Source organism: Cordyceps javanica, chromosome 2 (genome assembly GCF_051103115.1).
Source record: "Cordyceps javanica chromosome 2, complete sequence".
NCBI lineage: Eukaryota > Fungi > Ascomycota > Sordariomycetes > Hypocreales > Cordycipitaceae > Cordyceps > Cordyceps javanica.
The window spans coordinates 3,073,493-3,089,100 of record NC_139296.1 but is presented as its reverse complement, the minus strand read 5'-3'; the positions used below and the strand labels follow the sequence as shown (position 1 = coordinate 3,089,100).

The window sequence follows — 15,608 nt, the reverse complement described above, 5'->3', positions numbered from 1 at the left end:
TCTAATGTAGCCCCAGCCTAGACTGCGGACTGCTGATGCGACGAACGATGGATATATTCAATGAAGGACATATTTTCGCTGTGTATACTGAAGAAGAAACAACTAATCAGTTAAATCCAGTGACAGAATCATACTGGACGAACCACGGCAGCACTCAGCTGACGGATCCGTCATTGAATCTTGTCTGAATTAGACAGAGACAACGCAAGAAATCAGGTGCATTGAATCTTCTTTTCGAAATGTTTTTGAGATATTCTCAAAATTTTAGCCAGAACATTCAATGGCTGATTGGCAGCCCAACTTTCCGCTCATCACCGAGAAGTCTCTGTCGCAAGCACACGCGCATTATGGCTTGGGTAGTGTGCCGTCAGTGAAGCTTCGTCGTGCAGTTCTCAGGATGGAGAAGCATAGCACAAATACACATACGGAATTAGGTTCTAAATTTTTTGATAAAAAATCAGACCAAAGCCACAGCCTTGCAGCAGGCCGCGTAACCAGCAGGCAACTAGTGCGCGGGGGAGGCTCAGCCACCAAGCGCTGAACACACAGCTTGCCCGAATAAAGAAAGCGACATTGACGTGACCGGGAGAAGAAATAAAAAAGAGGGCAAGGATTACGTATGTCTGCTCGGTATTGGCGAGGGTCTCGCACTATATCCGAATTAGGACACAAAATGAGCGGAATCTACGATGCGGAAACAGCCTGCCGTGGGCTGATAGGCTGGCTTATACGGCTGCCTATCACGACTGGTGCGGCGGGCTTGATACATGGATTCGTCCGGGAAGGCATGCTGGGAGGTGGCCCGGTTCAAAACCTTGGTTTCTGCCTTGAGGCACACGAGGCAGGGTGAAGAACCAGGATTTCCTTCGCGTACCTGTCGTCATCTAACCCGGCGGTGCCCTTTTTGGTTTGCTACTTATACCAGCATCTCGGGCCACATTTGCGGAAATCCGAGAACCGCAACCACATGTGCCTTTGTTTTCGTCGCAGACCGTCATTCAAATACCGACAGCTCAATTCGATCGAGACCCTCGAAAGCAGACCTGCGCCGCCCCGACTGACTACCCGACAGCGCACCATGGGCGTCTCCGTCTCCGGCTCTCCTCCCGCTCCGCCGCCGCCGCCGCCGCCACCCCGGCAAATGGAGAGCCCCGGCGGCGGCGGCGGCGGCCTCCCAGAGACGTCGCCGTTTTCGCAACAGCGGGAGCGCCTCATCCTCGAGCTGCTCCCTTTCAAGGACGCCGGCAAGTTTCACGAGTGGCTGCGCAGCGGGCCGGTGCAGGGCTCGTGGCGCGAGTTCCAGCGAGACCTGCTCGCGCGCGTGCCTGCCGACCGGCCGGACCCGGACAAGGGCAAGATGGCGCAGGCGACCAAGGACGCCATCAACGCGCGATCGCAAAAGTTTCTCGTCTACCACCCGGACAAGAGCGGCTGGTCGCCCGAGGACCACTACGTCCGGTTCATGACCATTGTCATTTTGGATTCTCTGCTGGCGAACCTGTGGTCCGAATCTGATTGGAAAAAGAGGAATATCGACATTTGCAAGGCGGTGTATGAGGTTCTTTTTTTTCTAAAAGCGGCACACTATATGAACCAGCAAGCTCCCCCGAGCTATTCGGATTAGCTTCGTGTCAGCACTGTCCTCGTCTTTCATGAGAAACGAATCGTCCAAACTCATTGTATTCAGTTAATCGACGGTGCTTGTACTTCAAATATGTAACAGCCAGGGAAGGACCTGGCTCTCTCCCTCTTCATATCAAGCCTTCTTTTCATGATGCCAGCTAAGATGAGGGTCGCTCTCCGCGAGTGGTGGTATATAAGATTTTCCTCATGAAGCAATCAGTCGCTCAATCACGCGCTTCTTATTTAATCGTTCTACATTCTGTGAATCTTTTCATCATTCATGTACTTCTCGAGGCCAGAGTCAAGATGCGCCCACCACTCAAAAAGGAGAGAGTTGCAGATGAGCTTGAACCAAGGCGTAAATTTGAGAGTGGGATCCTCAAAGAGCTGCTTGAGGCGATCGGGGCTGACGTATTGGGTGGCCTGGACTTCGTTGGGGCTGGGTTTGAGGTCAACGTTGGCCTTGATGAAGAGGATGTAATCGACTAGGCACCATTAGTTAGCCTGCATCTCGGGAAGCAGAGGGAGAACCGCGACTGATACTCACTCTCGTGCTCGCCCCATTTGCCGTCGCTCGGAGCCTTGTAGTGGATGCGGGTCAGAAAGCGGAACTTGTCGATGGGAACCTGCTCTGCCTTGATGCCCAGCTCGTGGTCGAGCTTGCGCTGGGCGGCGCGCTTGACGCCCATGATGGAGTCGGGGAGGTTCGAGCCCGTTTCGCCGGGGATGCCCAGAGGGTGGGAGCAGCAGGTGTTTGTCCACATGTCAGGGAAGGTAATCTTCTCGGAGGCGCGCTGCTGGAGGAGGAGCTCGTTCTGGTCGTTGAAGAGAAAGACGGAAAAGGCCCGGTGTAGGAGGCCCTTGTCGATGTTGGTCATGAGGTGGCCTGAAGGGCGAGAGAGAAGAGTCAGCAATTGGGAGCACGATATGGACTGGCAAGGACTGCGCCGCCATTTCAAGCGGGCGGGCCCTTGTGATGAGGGAGTGTTTGGAGCCCCGAGGGCGACTGATGGCACATACAGAGCTTCTTGCTGGCCTGGCCGATGGGCAGGTCATTCTCGTCGAGGACGATGCAGACCTCGTCCATCAGACGGATCTGCTCCTCATCGTGGCCGGACAGCGCCTCAGAGGTGGTGTCAATGTCCGGAAACAAGCGGAGAATAGTATCGGCGGTGATGGACTGTGTCGCCGTGGTCGTTGTCGTGGTTGTCGTGGTAGACATGGTTGTCGGTGTGGACGAAGCAAAAGTCGGGGGACAATGGGCACACGCGCAAAGCTTGAATGCTGTCGCTAGAGGGCGGGGTCGTGCGGGTATAGGCTCGAATCAAGCAGAGCAAAACGACCAAACGAAAGACAGCTGTGTAGTCGAGTTTGCGTGGAGACGGCCGAGATGAATCTTGTTCGTTGAAGAAAGAAGAACAAAAAAAAAAGTAAATGTGGTGGTGTTGAGCGACCGTTTAATGAATAGCGGCCCCTCATTCCCATCCACAATCAAGCGGGTATTTAAAGGGTTTATTAACAACTACAAATTTACCCCTCCTCCCCTCCTTGCTGCCCAAGCTTTTTACTGAGGAACAGCCATTTACCCCTCCATGTATTGTCACTGGTGGCGGCCAGACAAATGCTTCGCATTACCATTACCGGGGATAACAACCAATTCAGCTCGAATTCGAGTTCGGGTCGCGGCGGCTTTGCTCAAATGAGGCCAGCCGCCACCCTGCCCCCCTCCCCTGGTTTTCCGGGTTCCATCAAAATAAGCCCGCCTCAATGTCTTGCACAGGGAAAAGTATTCGGGTACAAGAACGGACCGGCGGGGGGGTTCAAATCTGATGAGAATGGTGGGGTCAACATCCCCATTTCCTTCATTCCCGCCAAAAAGCACCACCGAAGCTCCCAATTATGCCATGCCGAGGCCTTTTCTATCGCGTTGAATTAGTTCATTCCCGGCTGCTATCTGCCTCCTCAGCCTCCTCAACCCCCTCGGCTTCGTCGTAGCTATGGTAATCCTCCTCCTCTTCCTCCTCATCCTCGCTTTGCCCGACGTCTTGTCCTAAGATGATGTCCTCGCTACCCTGCCACTGTGGAGGCGGTGCCGGTAAGGAAGCTTCGTCTTCGTCTGCCCAGCCGTAGTCCTCGTCCTCACTATCGGGCACCTCGAGCTCCGTCTGTCCGATTTTGCGCTTCTGCTGCGCAGCGGCCGCCATTTCCATCGGATGACTCGCCTCGTACTCGACATCGCGCACACCCGTCTGCCTCTGCATTAGTATAGTACCGGCAAATTGAGGAGAGAGCTTCGAGCACCCAAGCATTGCTGTACTGACCGATTCAACTGTAAATGCTGATGCGTTGTCGACAATGTCCATCATCGTGCGACCGTCCAGCTGTTGCACGCCCGCCAAAAAGACGCTGTGCGGTTTTCTGTCCTCCCACGACCAGTTTCTGAATAACGCAAGTCGCGTAGATATGCCTTGCTCCCATACCGTTGCGTTTACCGCCGGCACAAGGGCGGCTCCGCGCTCAGAATGCATCTTGGTCGCGCACTGGGACAGGATAACGACAGCACAGTTTCGGGTTGCAGCAAGCTTATTGAGGAGCGACATTATTGCCTGGAGAGCTTGCATTCGTTTTGCAGACGGATTTGGGCCTGGGTGGCTCGGTCAGCGCATGAGCCGGTTGTGGACGCGATTTTGCATACCTTGCGATTGCTTGGTCCTCTGCTTTGCGACATGTGCCCGAGGCAGCGCCGCATTTATCAGGGCAGAGACGCAGTTGATGACTATCAAAGAGGTACCTGCTGGGATAGTGGTACTAGACGGACGTGACAAGAGTGCCAAGAAATGAGGAAGCGTAAAGCAAGAGTATCGAGTGAAGCGATCTCCGTTTGAGGTAGAAGCCTGTGCTGTAGCATCCCCCTTTTTGCCCAGCTGCATCTTTTCCAAAGCAGCCGCAAGCCTCGAATCCGGTGTCTTGTGGAAGCAATCTGCAGTATCGGATGAATTAGCGTCCCATGCATTCGATATCTCTTGTACGTGTATGGGCAAAAACGTACCAATCCAGACCACACCATCGTCATTGATGAGGGCGTTGGCGGCCAGCTGAGTTCTGCATACAAATTAGCCGATGACTACTATAATCACATCGATCAGCATATCCTCACCCCAGAGCCGTTCTTCCGCTTCCTGGAGGACCCCATATCTCTGTCACCTGCCCGCGTCTGATGCCACCGGGCTGCGGGTTTCCGCCACCATATATTTGTGAGGAGAGCGATGAAGGTGCCAAGATCTGATCCAAGGCTTTAACACCCGTGGAGATACAGTTGGATCCCTTGTCCTCTAGATCTTCTAGTACTTGGGACGCTGATACAGTTGGCAGGCGATCTGCTTGCAAGTCAGACATGAGCTAGCTCGAGCCATGCGGGTAACGGGCAGCCCATCATACGTGTATTTGCTATATCAAAACTGGCTATGTCACTGCCATGTATTGAGTGATAGTCCATTCTTTGGCGACATGGTCTTGATTACGCGGTAGTCTCGAGTTGTTGAGAATGCCATTGAAATCAACGCGTCAAGTCGCGAACTTGTCACGTTGATCACGTGATTTTCAAACCACCAAGACATCAATCTTTCTCTCCTTCTTCCAAACGAGTTAAAACGTCTGCATACTATGTACTTGTGGATGTCCCGATTTGTCTATGCATTTATGCTGTAATTTTCTGTCTAGTTCATTTCTGCGTAGGTTACGCTGTGCCTCTGCAGCACGAGCGAACGGATAACCACCTGCAGCTACTCAGTTTGCTACTCATGTGCAATTTCGTTCATAGCAGGTAAATAATCTTGTTTTCCCCTAGAAACAAGAGCTCGGTATAGGCAGAGTCAAATTTATTGCTCGATGAGCTACATCTAGTTGTTTAGTAATCTTCTGATGGCCTTGGGGCCAGCATCGAACACGAAATGTGAAAATTCATTGTCTTTCACTGAGTGACTCGGTCGGGCCAGCCGTATCAAGTCATTTACAGATTGGCCGCTCGAACCACTCGCTTGTGAGCTGAGAAGGTGAAATCGGGTATAGCAGTCTGGCTCGTTTCAACTTGAGTATTTCGCTCGGCCGCCATAATCACCCGACAGTTGGGCCAAGTGAGAACGACCTCACGCCCATGGACATGCCTCTGAGCTGGGTCGGCCTCTTTGCACATGTTTTGCTTTCAAGTTTAGCTGGTGTCTTGTTCATGACTGTGAGCCAAATCCATGATGATGCCTCGAAGTAGGCCGTCATCCTTGATTTTTGGTTGGTGCTGCATCCAGTCAGTGACTGTTGGTCGTCGACCAACGCTGGAGGTCATTCTACAGAAATCTTTGCGGTGACTAACACACTGCATTCTTACTCCAAAATTATCCTGGTAGGTGTCTTATAATCTGCTCATGCTTTCACATGGTCACATAGGGGCGTGTATCAGTATCTCTCCAAGGGCACCACACTCCGACACTGCAGACAGTGACAACGAGTTTAAACTGGAACAGCTATGGTCCAGCATATCCTCAGCAACACCAGCATCCTAATCATTTTCCTCGACGGCTCGCGCACTGTACTCATCATAGCCCCATTGGCCTTGTTCTGACACCAACACCGGGACCATTGCGCTCGGCGGAGGAGGGTGGTGGATAGATTATAGTATTGCTGGTAGACAGGCGCAGATCGAATCCAGATCGACTCGAATATCAATTACTACCCGTAGGGGTAAATTGCTGCAGCTTAACAACTAGTCCAATCCCGATGAAATACGGCGCTATCAGCGCCGCTTGCCTCTATGCTCTTGGGATATTGCTCGAATAGTAATCACAACAGAGGGCAAGGAGACGAGTCCTCCACTATGTCACCTATACTCCTAGATGTCAGCAAATCGATCATGACGTCAAAACATCTTTATCCGGCGCCGGATGGAAGCCACAATGCTCCACCGCGTATTTTGCATGACATCTGTCAATAGTAGTCCTGCTTACAGCAAGTTGAGAGACAATTTGAAGCCCACAGCTCAAGGGTAGGTGGCCGCCTGGGCCATCCACGCAACTTTTGTAAATACCAACCGTATTATCAACTATTTTGTGGATAGCTGTTGAGGAAGAATAATTTTGCCACCGGCTAGATGTAACAATCCGGGACCATCCCAGCAGAATGCATTATATCGAGTGGAACATTCACGCCACAGGCTTTGCATATACTTGGCAAGGTAAACATCAAGTACGGAATTATAGAGGGAGATTCGGAAAATTTAATAAGTTGGACTGATAAGAAGTAGCTGTAGCGGCAACCAGGTTTACAGATCAAGGTCTACGGGAGACTCCTCAAGGGTGCTCTCCAGGCATTCCTTGGAATGAGTTGCCAGAGTTGTACCTCCACAAATTCCTTCCCATCCAACACTAATCCTAGCGGCTTTGTCCATCGTGGCGTGCTGTTAGGGAAATGACTTCATACAACGCCGAACCAACTCTAATCCGTTAAAGTTTTTGAGCCTGATGGCGTTGGCCGGAGAAACCGGGGGGGGGGGAGGTTGCAGTTTCGGAAAAAGAAAATTCGGCAGAACAAGACAGAGACGCAGTGCATGAAATACAATCCTATTTTTATTGCAGAGCCAAGCCGCAACGAACTGAGTCGAGACGCACGCGTGATGAAACCCGCGTGTTCGACAGGGTCGGAGCCTCCCTCCCTTCCGCAATAATGACTTGTAATCTCGACAAGGCGAGGTCGGAAGCGGAAAAAACAAGACTGTGCGCTTGGAGGCGGCTTTGTTGCAGAGTCGCAAGTGCCTCGGCAGGGTCGAGCCTACATTACGAAGCAAGGGTTAACCCCCCTTTCTTCCATCACGGAAGCACGAACATGTCGTCAGACAGGACCATGGGTATAGATACGACAGATGTGAGGGGCGTGCTGCTCGGCGGACGCGTAAAGCGAGGGGGCGCGCCGAACAAGCTGGTTAGGAGAAAATCTCGGGACGGCCTTTTGAATAACACGTTGCGGTCTTTCAGTCTGTCTGCCGACATGCAACATTGAGGTATTGTGTAATGCTACGAAGGCAGGCGGCCATCAAAAACCGGGGTTCAATCTGAGTTTTGTCGCCTTGCAGCTAGTAATGGTGGCTTGCCGATCCGCGAACAGCAACTAAAATGGCGTTATCTGAAGCTTTTTACCCCAGACGAATGTAACTGTTGAATCTTTTTTTTTTGGTTGGCCCATTGTACAACTACATACCACGCAGTTTCAGCACCATGACCCGGAACTTTCTTCTTTCTCCTGCCCCTTCTTCTACACTCTTTCCGTGCTCGAAGCTCTCCCCTCCCGTCATGCCCACAGCCCCCCCCTCTTCCCCCCCCTTCCCTCCGTCCCTCCGTCCCTCCGTCCCATCTTTTTTAGACTGCGGGGTTGGCCATGTTGGCCAGCACGATCCGATAGCCATCCGGATCCTCAAAGGTCGTGCCCTTTTGGTCCCAGTAGGGGTTGAAGCTGGGCACGGGAGCAAAGTCGTTGGCCCGCATGCGCGCGACGGCGGCCCGAAACTCGTCGGCGTCGGGGAGGTAGAAGACGAGGAGGTTGTCCTCGGTCGGGGCGCGGCCGGCCGCGTGCCCGCGCTTGGTCGTGAACTCGAGGTGGTAGGCGGCGCCGCGGAGCCCCAGCATGACGCCGTCGAAGCCGTCGTGCTCCCCGAAGCGGAACAGGACCTCAAAGCCCAGCCCGTCTCGGTAGAAGGGGATGATGGCGTCGATGTCGTCAGTGGGCCGGGCGACGCGAAGATGAGCGGCCTGGAGGGACATGATTCGACGAGGTGTAGAGAAGTTACGGATTAGCGCAACAAGAGCTTAGGACGCCGCGAAGGTCTCGCTAGCGAAGAGAGTTTTTTTAATCTTTTTTTTTTGTGATCTTTTTTTTTCGGCCGCGTAGTGGTCTAGGAAAAATAAGCTGCCGTATTTATATGCTGCATTATGCTGTGAAAATCGTCTTGACAGCTGAACCTAGGGTAGCTCGAAGGTGTATCCGGTTACGGCACGGCGCCGGATGGACGGTGCTTGTCGGCGCCGTGGAGCGCGGCCAGATACATAACTCCGAGCTACACTTGGCTGGCTAGCCACTGGCCAAACGATTAACCCAAAACGGCACTTTCTCTATCCAAAAGGTTCCAGGGCACTTTGATAAGCAAGGCAAGACAGTGTTCTGCCCAAAGATAGTCTCATCGGCTCCGACTTGGCACCAGTCACCCCCTCGTGTGACGAGCTCCGTGCGTCCTCCGCCGCTGCTTCGCAAATAGCATCATAAAGAGCACCCGTGCTTTTGGCAAAGTAATTCCTCGCCATGGTAACGAGAGAGAGTGTGACACTACGTACGCGTGAACAGCTTCCTCCCGGGGGTGCGAATGAGGAAGGGGGGGGGGGCACAAAGTTGATCGACCCCGTATTTAAGGCGCACCGGAAGCCGATGTCACCATCTCCAATGCATCTGGAAGCGACAGTGGCGTCGCATGATTTTGTTTTCATCAAGTGTCCGCCAGTCATACGGAGATTTCCATCTGGTCTTTGAAAAATCGTGATTCTTGTCTGCCCAAAAAAAGAAGAAAACACCTTCATACCCAGTAAATAGAGACACACCCCGTATAAGCGGTCTGGCCGAGTGGCTTGGGACAAGACCCCGTTAATTTTTTAATTTTTTTTGCTCTTGCAACCTTGGGCACGAGTAATGGAGATGGCATACTTGGTAGGGTCACGAAATGGCGCCGAGAATAATGCCCCAAGATGGGGCAGGATGTGCTAGTTTTTCACCACACACACACACACACTCTCTCTCTCTCTCTTTTACCTGCCGGGGTTTGATTCACTCGACTTTGCAGGTACCGCCGCCCGAGCCGATCTGACAGGCAAGTTAACCTTGACCGACAGATGACGGCATCCAGTAGTTAGGTAGCCACCCAGCAGCAAGGGAGCGAGAGACAGAACCGCCAAACAGAAAAGACGCTCAGTGCCAAGCTTTTCTTCCCGCCCTGCATCCTGCATATGGTGTTCGGTATGTGCTGCCTGCCTCCCCGACTGAATAGGCAATAGTAGGGGGCCGAAGGCGAACCAAGTACACCTTGGGGAGGGCGACACAACACAAACCTCCAATTTCGTTTGGGTAATGTGGTGCAATCATGATGATGAGATGTGCGGAGCTTTCGGGGTTACACTGCAGGAGGGGGAATAGTCTCTGCATCTTGCTCAGAGAGAGAGAGAGAGAGAGAGATGTCGATCCTGCATACTGGGCATTGCCAGAGCCACCGAGGGGATCACTTCCCGAACATTCGATTCTCGATAGCCGTAGGCCAGTCAAAGGGCTCGATATACTCTCAAGGGCATTAGCATGATGCAGAAAGCTTTTACATGCTCCTTGATTTCGCATTTTCAAGATTAGTCCTGCATTCCTGCGGGGAGCGTGCGGGCTTTCTTTTTCTTTTTCTTTTTTTTTTTGAGGCATTTCGACAGCAAAAAGACGCAGCCCCATCGTCAACGCAAAAGACTCCATCGTGTGTCCTTTGACACCCCTCCCCCTCCCCCCCCCCTCCCTCCTACTCTCATGGGGCGAATTTTTTTCCTGTGTTGTGATCTTGGCCTTTCGATGGGTCCCTATTTTTTCTCGTCCCCTCATATTTTCTTCGTAGAGGACACAGAGGTGGACAGCAAGGTCTCGCTCGGGTGGGCGAGTACTTACTGAGTACCCACACCTGCCAACGCTGGCATCTGGGTCGCGGAGCGAGTACGAAGCCGCCCCTGGTTGATGGATGTCGGAAGATTCATTTTTGCAGCATCGTTGCCTTTGCTGCCCCATCTCGCCCCATCGCAGAAACAGGGCGAAACGGGGAGAGAATGGGGTTCATGCTGCGATGGCAGATTGCTGCACAAGGCTCTCTCGGTGCTTCACGCCGAGTAAAGCCGTGATTTTGATTTTTTCCAAGAGAGGGAGAAAAAAAAAAAGATGAGAATAAGAATAATTTATAAAGTGAAGAGATTTATTTTTTGCGCTTCTCTTTTTTTTGGAACCCTTTCTTTCTTTCTTTCTTTCTTTCTTTCTTTCTTTCTTTCTTTCTTTCTTTCTTTCTTTTTCTTTTTCAGACCGCTTTTGCTTTCCACATAGCCCCATGTCGTCGGAGCCCGCGCGGTCCCTGGGAATGCCAGGAAAAAAGGACGGGCGAGGGCTATTTCTTGTTTTGAATTGCGGCGGATAGGCCGCCTTGCATTCAAAACCGTGTCTCCATATCCATACTCGATAGCAGGAACAAAGGCAAGAAAGGGAAGCAGTAATAAGAGTGTTGGGGCGCGCGCCCCGTAATACTACTGCGGACATGCGAGGCCAGCTGAGGAAATGAGGGTCAAGTAGCCGCAATTTCGATTTATACTTGGAGTTGAGCGAGCCAATAATCAATCAATGCCGCGTCCAGGGGAAAGATGGACCAAAACAGACCGACTGGGGTGTACTTACTGAAGTATCAGTCTCGGCTGGGAAGGGGAAGACAAGAGAAGAGGAGAGAGAGAGCGGATCTGGTGCCTGGCCTGACGGACAGCGTGGCCGTGAGACGTGAGAGAAGACTTGTCTCTGTCTCCCCTCTCAGGGTCGATCGTTTCGTTCTAATGAGCGGCTGGCACCGGCGCTCGTGGGGTTGATTGGTGCGGCCAAGTCGGGTTCTGGGCGTAATCATTTGTGCTTTTATTTTTAAACATTTTTTTCTTCTTCTTCTTTTCCGCAAGGCCGAGTGAAAACGTTGACAGCCCGCAATCATAAAGTGACAAAAGTAGCAAGGTACATGACCAGGGGAATGGGGTAAGTGGTTGCCCGTCTCAGAACAAAGCGGTGATGGCATTGTAACCTCCGCCGGTGGCACTGCCCTGCACCGGGTACGGACCAAGAAACAACTTTTGGTCGCCGCCCCTGCTGCTTTATTACAGTACTAAGAGAAGAAGAGAATAAAAATAAACCAAGAACAACAAAAAAAAACCACTAATAAGCACACACGAGCCTTCTCCCCCCGCGCTTCTTCCCCCCCTCCCACTCCCCGCCAGAACAAGGGACAAAGGCCTCGCAAACCGGCAATCCCGTCATCTTTCGTCTAATAAAAGATGAAAGCTTGCTACTGAGTACGGCATGAAATGCTGGGCGCCGCCGCCGTCGCCGCCGCCGCCGAGTCGGCTAAGTAGCGGAGTCGGGCAGAAAGGGAAAGGGGTGCCAGCAGGCAGCCGCGAAACATTGCCTGCGCTGAGAGAGCTGTCATATATTTTTTTTAATTTTGCTTGCTTGCTTGCCTGCCAGCCAGCCTGCCTGCTTGCTTTTTGGTTGCCCTGCTTGCGTGCGTGCCTGCAGGCACGCATGCAGGCACGCATTGCTCTTCTTTTCTTTTTCCTTGTTTTCCCTGGGTTGGGAACTTTCTTTTCCGCAGCAGCTGATCGGATACCGAGCACCGAGCGGAGAGGGCCCCCCCCCGCGTCTCCGCCCGCCGACCGCTGTAGAAGGGGAAGCGGATCGCCAATCAGACGGTGATGTTGGCTTGTTGGGGGGGACAGTAAACTAATAACTCGGGACATGCATCAAAGTTGTGGTGTGACAGGTATACAGCGCCGCTCTGGGCTGCAACGGACAGAAAGAGGAGCGAGAGAGATATGGAGAGTCTCCTGGTCAATAGTGTGTGGGTATACTGTTTGACTGGCTGGTATGGCTTCTCCCCTCTGCCTACGTATCACGAAACAGGCTCTAGAAGGGCAAAGAACTTGGGTCAACCTGCCAAGGCATTGCCATTCCGCGAGGGTCCCGACTTGGATATGTACCTGGGCTTGTGCACTGACTACTTTACTTATTCTGTACTCCGTGCGCTGGCACGACTAAGTCTTGCCAAAACGTGCTCCTCCCTCCCCAGACATAGTTTTGGAACTCTTCCGCGCTGGGCCTGTTTGAGGTGGGGGAGGAGGCAGAGCATTGTCCACACAATACCCCCCGTGGTGCCATCAATTCAACGACAGCGCGGGATGGGACTTTGCAAAGTAGGCCATGCTCACTCAGTATGGACTCCTTCATCATGGTTTACGATTGATTAATCATGGTACAGGCACCCAATGGCAGACTGCTGCTGCGTCTTTAAAACACCAAGTCATGATAGATGACGCGGCACAAAAAAAAAAAAAAAAAGTGCCCCCCATTCCTCTCCCTCCAAAGGCAGATGGAGCAGTTTCTTGTCGACATTGTCCGCGTGTTGGCTCTTGCTTGGCAATGTGAGGCACAGCATCGCGGGGGCCGTTTGAGAACGCTACCCTAAGTAAGTAGGCTCGGTAGGTTATTAGGCCACTTCATCACCCCATAACTTGACTCGAGGCTCTGCCGCGACCTGGACCAGGTGGCACCAAACGCCCCCTCCCGGCTGGCAACAAAGCCAAACAATAGTTTCTTATCGAGTGAGCTGTGAGTGCTGTCTGCTGCCTGTGTGTTGGTGGCCGTACTGAGTATGAGTTATGCGTAGACGCTGCCAAGGGCGTGACCCGTACGACGGCCTGTTTTTGGCTGCCCTTGCATGATTCGTTGTCGACTTCCCCATGTCTTGTTAATGATAATAAATAATAAATGTCCTGTCCCTGGTGGGCGCGCGCGGGTAAATGGAGTCATCAGCGAGAGAGAGGGCCCGAGGGGGGGGGGGGGGGGGGCAAGGCAGCTACTATTATGCCCTGGCCCTTGGGCACGATACATGACGACGAAGCAATGTTCATGTTATTCTCGGGCCAATCGCAAGCATTCTGCCCGCAGTGCCCCCTTTCCATATCGACGGGTCCCCCCTTCCTCGCCTTGCATATTGGGCAAAGGGCTTCGACCAGAGTTGGATACATAGTTGTTTGATCCCTCTGCCTCTTACGTTGGCTCGGGGCTCCATGTGCCCCCGGACTCGCGAACTGGCTTCGACGACGAAAACGCTAGCTCTAAGATAGTGCTGTATCGTCGAATCCCCCCCCCCCCCCCCCCCCCCCCCCCTCAGACTTTGATCTGCGGCCTGCCCCGTCCCTCTCCGCAGTCCTCCGCGTACACTCTTTAGGAAGGCGGGATGAATGATGTGCTGATGTTGGTGTATTCTGTTGCTAAGAGAAATCTGGTGGCCGCGCCAGCGCCGCACCTAGCAGCAAGTGATGCGAGTCAGGGCCGAGATTACGTTACAGCCTTTTTTTGGCTGCATTGTATCATGGCGAGGATGACAACGCCAACGTGGCAAGGGGGGACGACCTTGTCTGTACTCAGTAGAGTCAGTACTAGTTGTCGTGTTATGTGGTATGGATTAGAGAAGCTCGACTAATAGTAATCGTCAAGGCCAGATTATCCCCTAAAGGGATCCTTGTATTGCTGGGGAGAGCGAGTAAAAGCTACTCCTTGCCCCGGCCTGTCCACCATCAATCAATCACCCTTTGTCCTGCGGCGAGCCAATTTCACACTGCATTGGCCCGCGGCTTCCCGCCCCTTTATTTTCCCTATTTTTTTCCGGCGCTTGGACAAGAACATAAGAAAAGCTACCAGTAGTTGGATCAACTAGGAAAAGAGACAAGAGGCCAGGTTCTCCTTGTCTCACCTTGCCCCGAGCCTTTCTTTTCCCCCGGGTTCCCTCCCCATCCAACTGTCCGCAACGCCACAGGGCATCTGGCTGATGGGCAGAAGCCGAGCTCCAGCAAGGGGGGGGGGCAGCAAAGGCCGCGAGGAGCATTGACTGGCTGGAAAGGACGCCGCTGCAGGCTGGGGCAGGGACCAGGGTGTGGTTTGGATGCCGAAGTTCCCCGCCAGTCAGACGGCCGCGTCGGTTTGAGACGGGCGACCAGGGAGTGGCAGTAGTGCCGCCTAGTAGATCTTAGATCTTGCGCCCGCCCCGGAAATGCCAAATAAGGTTAGGGGATGCACATCTGGCCCCCTAACTAGACAAAAAGAAATATTGGCTCTTTTTTTTCTAAAAAAAAAAAACAGGAGTGCCCAAAAGCTTGGCGTCGTTACGCTGCGTGAGCTGGGCGCTGTTTTTAGCTTTTGACTATAAGCTGGGGTAGGGCAGGTTGACTCTGGCTTTTGGATTCTTATCTTATTTTTTTCTTTTATTTTTTTGACAGGCGAACCCGACTGGTGATTCAGTTAGATAACACAACTAAATGCTCTCATTTTTTTTTGTAAGAAAAAGCAAGGCTAGAAACGACCTTGAAGCTCCTCTGCCAGTGTTGAGTACCGCAAGCAGCGTCGTCACCCCCCTGCTCACTGCTGGGTCAGACAACGCCATGTGTGACAAAGAGGTGGGCAGTGCTGTCTTTGCTTGCTCATCTGTCTGAAATGACGAATGCAAACAAGATAGATGCAAAAAAAAAGGAAAAAGGAAGAAAAAGGCGGCCGACCCTTAATGAATGTGTCCGCATGTGCTGCCGGGCGGCGTGTACAAATGGTGTACTGAATACTGAGCATAGAATTACAGATTTTACTGACCGAGAAGGTAGAGAGAACAGACACCCCCCCCCCCCGCGCAAGGGCAATGAACGGTATGCGGTGTCTGTTAGCAAGGCAGGGCTGATTCAAAGCTGGAGTATCCGGGGACCCCAGACTACAGGCAAAGACATTTCCAATCTTAAAAAAGAAGTTTGTTAAAAAAAGGGGGGGAAATGGAGAAAAGGAGAAGAAAAAAGCAAAAGCTAAAGAAAAGGAACGAGACAAAGAGGCACAAAGCTGAACCAAAAAAAGGCGTCGTCTGTGGCTGGCCGGTTTGTCGGTCTGGAACCACCTACCTACTACCTAGGTATTTATTCAAGTATTCATGTATTTACTTACTTGGTATTTATTTGTTTGGATTTTTTTTCATCGGCTCGTACGTACCACTTGGTCGGGTTGCGACATGTAGCGAGGCGGTCATTAAAAAAGCAAGGGTTGTGAAAAGGAGGGAGAAGGAGAGAGGAAAGGAAAACTGGCTTGTTGAGAGAAAGGAG

At 52.3% G+C, this 15,608-nt stretch overlaps 4 protein-coding genes across 4 annotated transcripts; 1 reads left to right on the top strand and 3 right to left on the bottom strand.

Annotated features, from left to right (window-relative positions):
• Positions 1 to 1,078: 1,078 nt before the first annotated feature.
• V2A60_003415 (uncharacterized protein) lies at positions 1,079 to 1,624 on the top strand (the record flags this gene model as incomplete). Its single annotated transcript, XM_083254750.1, has 1 exon — positions 1,079 to 1,624. One exon carries the CDS (start codon positions 1,079 to 1,081, stop codon positions 1,622 to 1,624), a length of 546 nt encoding a protein of 181 aa, XP_083110876.1.
• Positions 1,625 to 1,875: 251 nt separating this feature from the next.
• On the bottom strand, positions 1,876 to 2,845 carry V2A60_003414 (isopentenyl-diphosphate delta-isomerase IDI1; the record flags this gene model as incomplete). The annotated part of the gene is made up of 3 exons (XM_083254749.1): positions 1,876 to 2,108; positions 2,171 to 2,509; positions 2,644 to 2,845. The coding sequence occupies 3 exons, from the start codon at positions 2,843 to 2,845 to the stop codon at positions 1,876 to 1,878; spliced, it is 774 nt and encodes a 257-aa protein (XP_083110875.1).
• A 715-nt stretch (positions 2,846 to 3,560) lies between these two features.
• On the bottom strand, positions 3,561 to 5,019 carry V2A60_003413 (protein RAD55; the record flags this gene model as incomplete). The annotated part of the gene is made up of 5 exons (XM_083254748.1): positions 3,561 to 3,872; positions 3,945 to 4,267; positions 4,319 to 4,603; positions 4,673 to 4,725; positions 4,781 to 5,019. 5 exons carry the CDS (start codon positions 5,017 to 5,019, stop codon positions 3,561 to 3,563), a joined length of 1,212 nt encoding a protein of 403 aa, XP_083110874.1.
• Positions 5,020 to 8,024: 3,005 nt separating this feature from the next.
• V2A60_003412 (Glyoxalase/Bleomycin resistance protein/Dihydroxybiphenyl dioxygenase) lies at positions 8,025 to 8,426 on the bottom strand (the record flags this gene model as incomplete). The annotated part of the gene is made up of 1 exon (XM_083254747.1): positions 8,025 to 8,426. The coding sequence occupies one exon, from the start codon at positions 8,424 to 8,426 to the stop codon at positions 8,025 to 8,027; it is 402 nt and encodes a 133-aa protein (XP_083110873.1).
• Between the last annotated feature and the right edge of the window lie 7,182 nt (positions 8,427 to 15,608).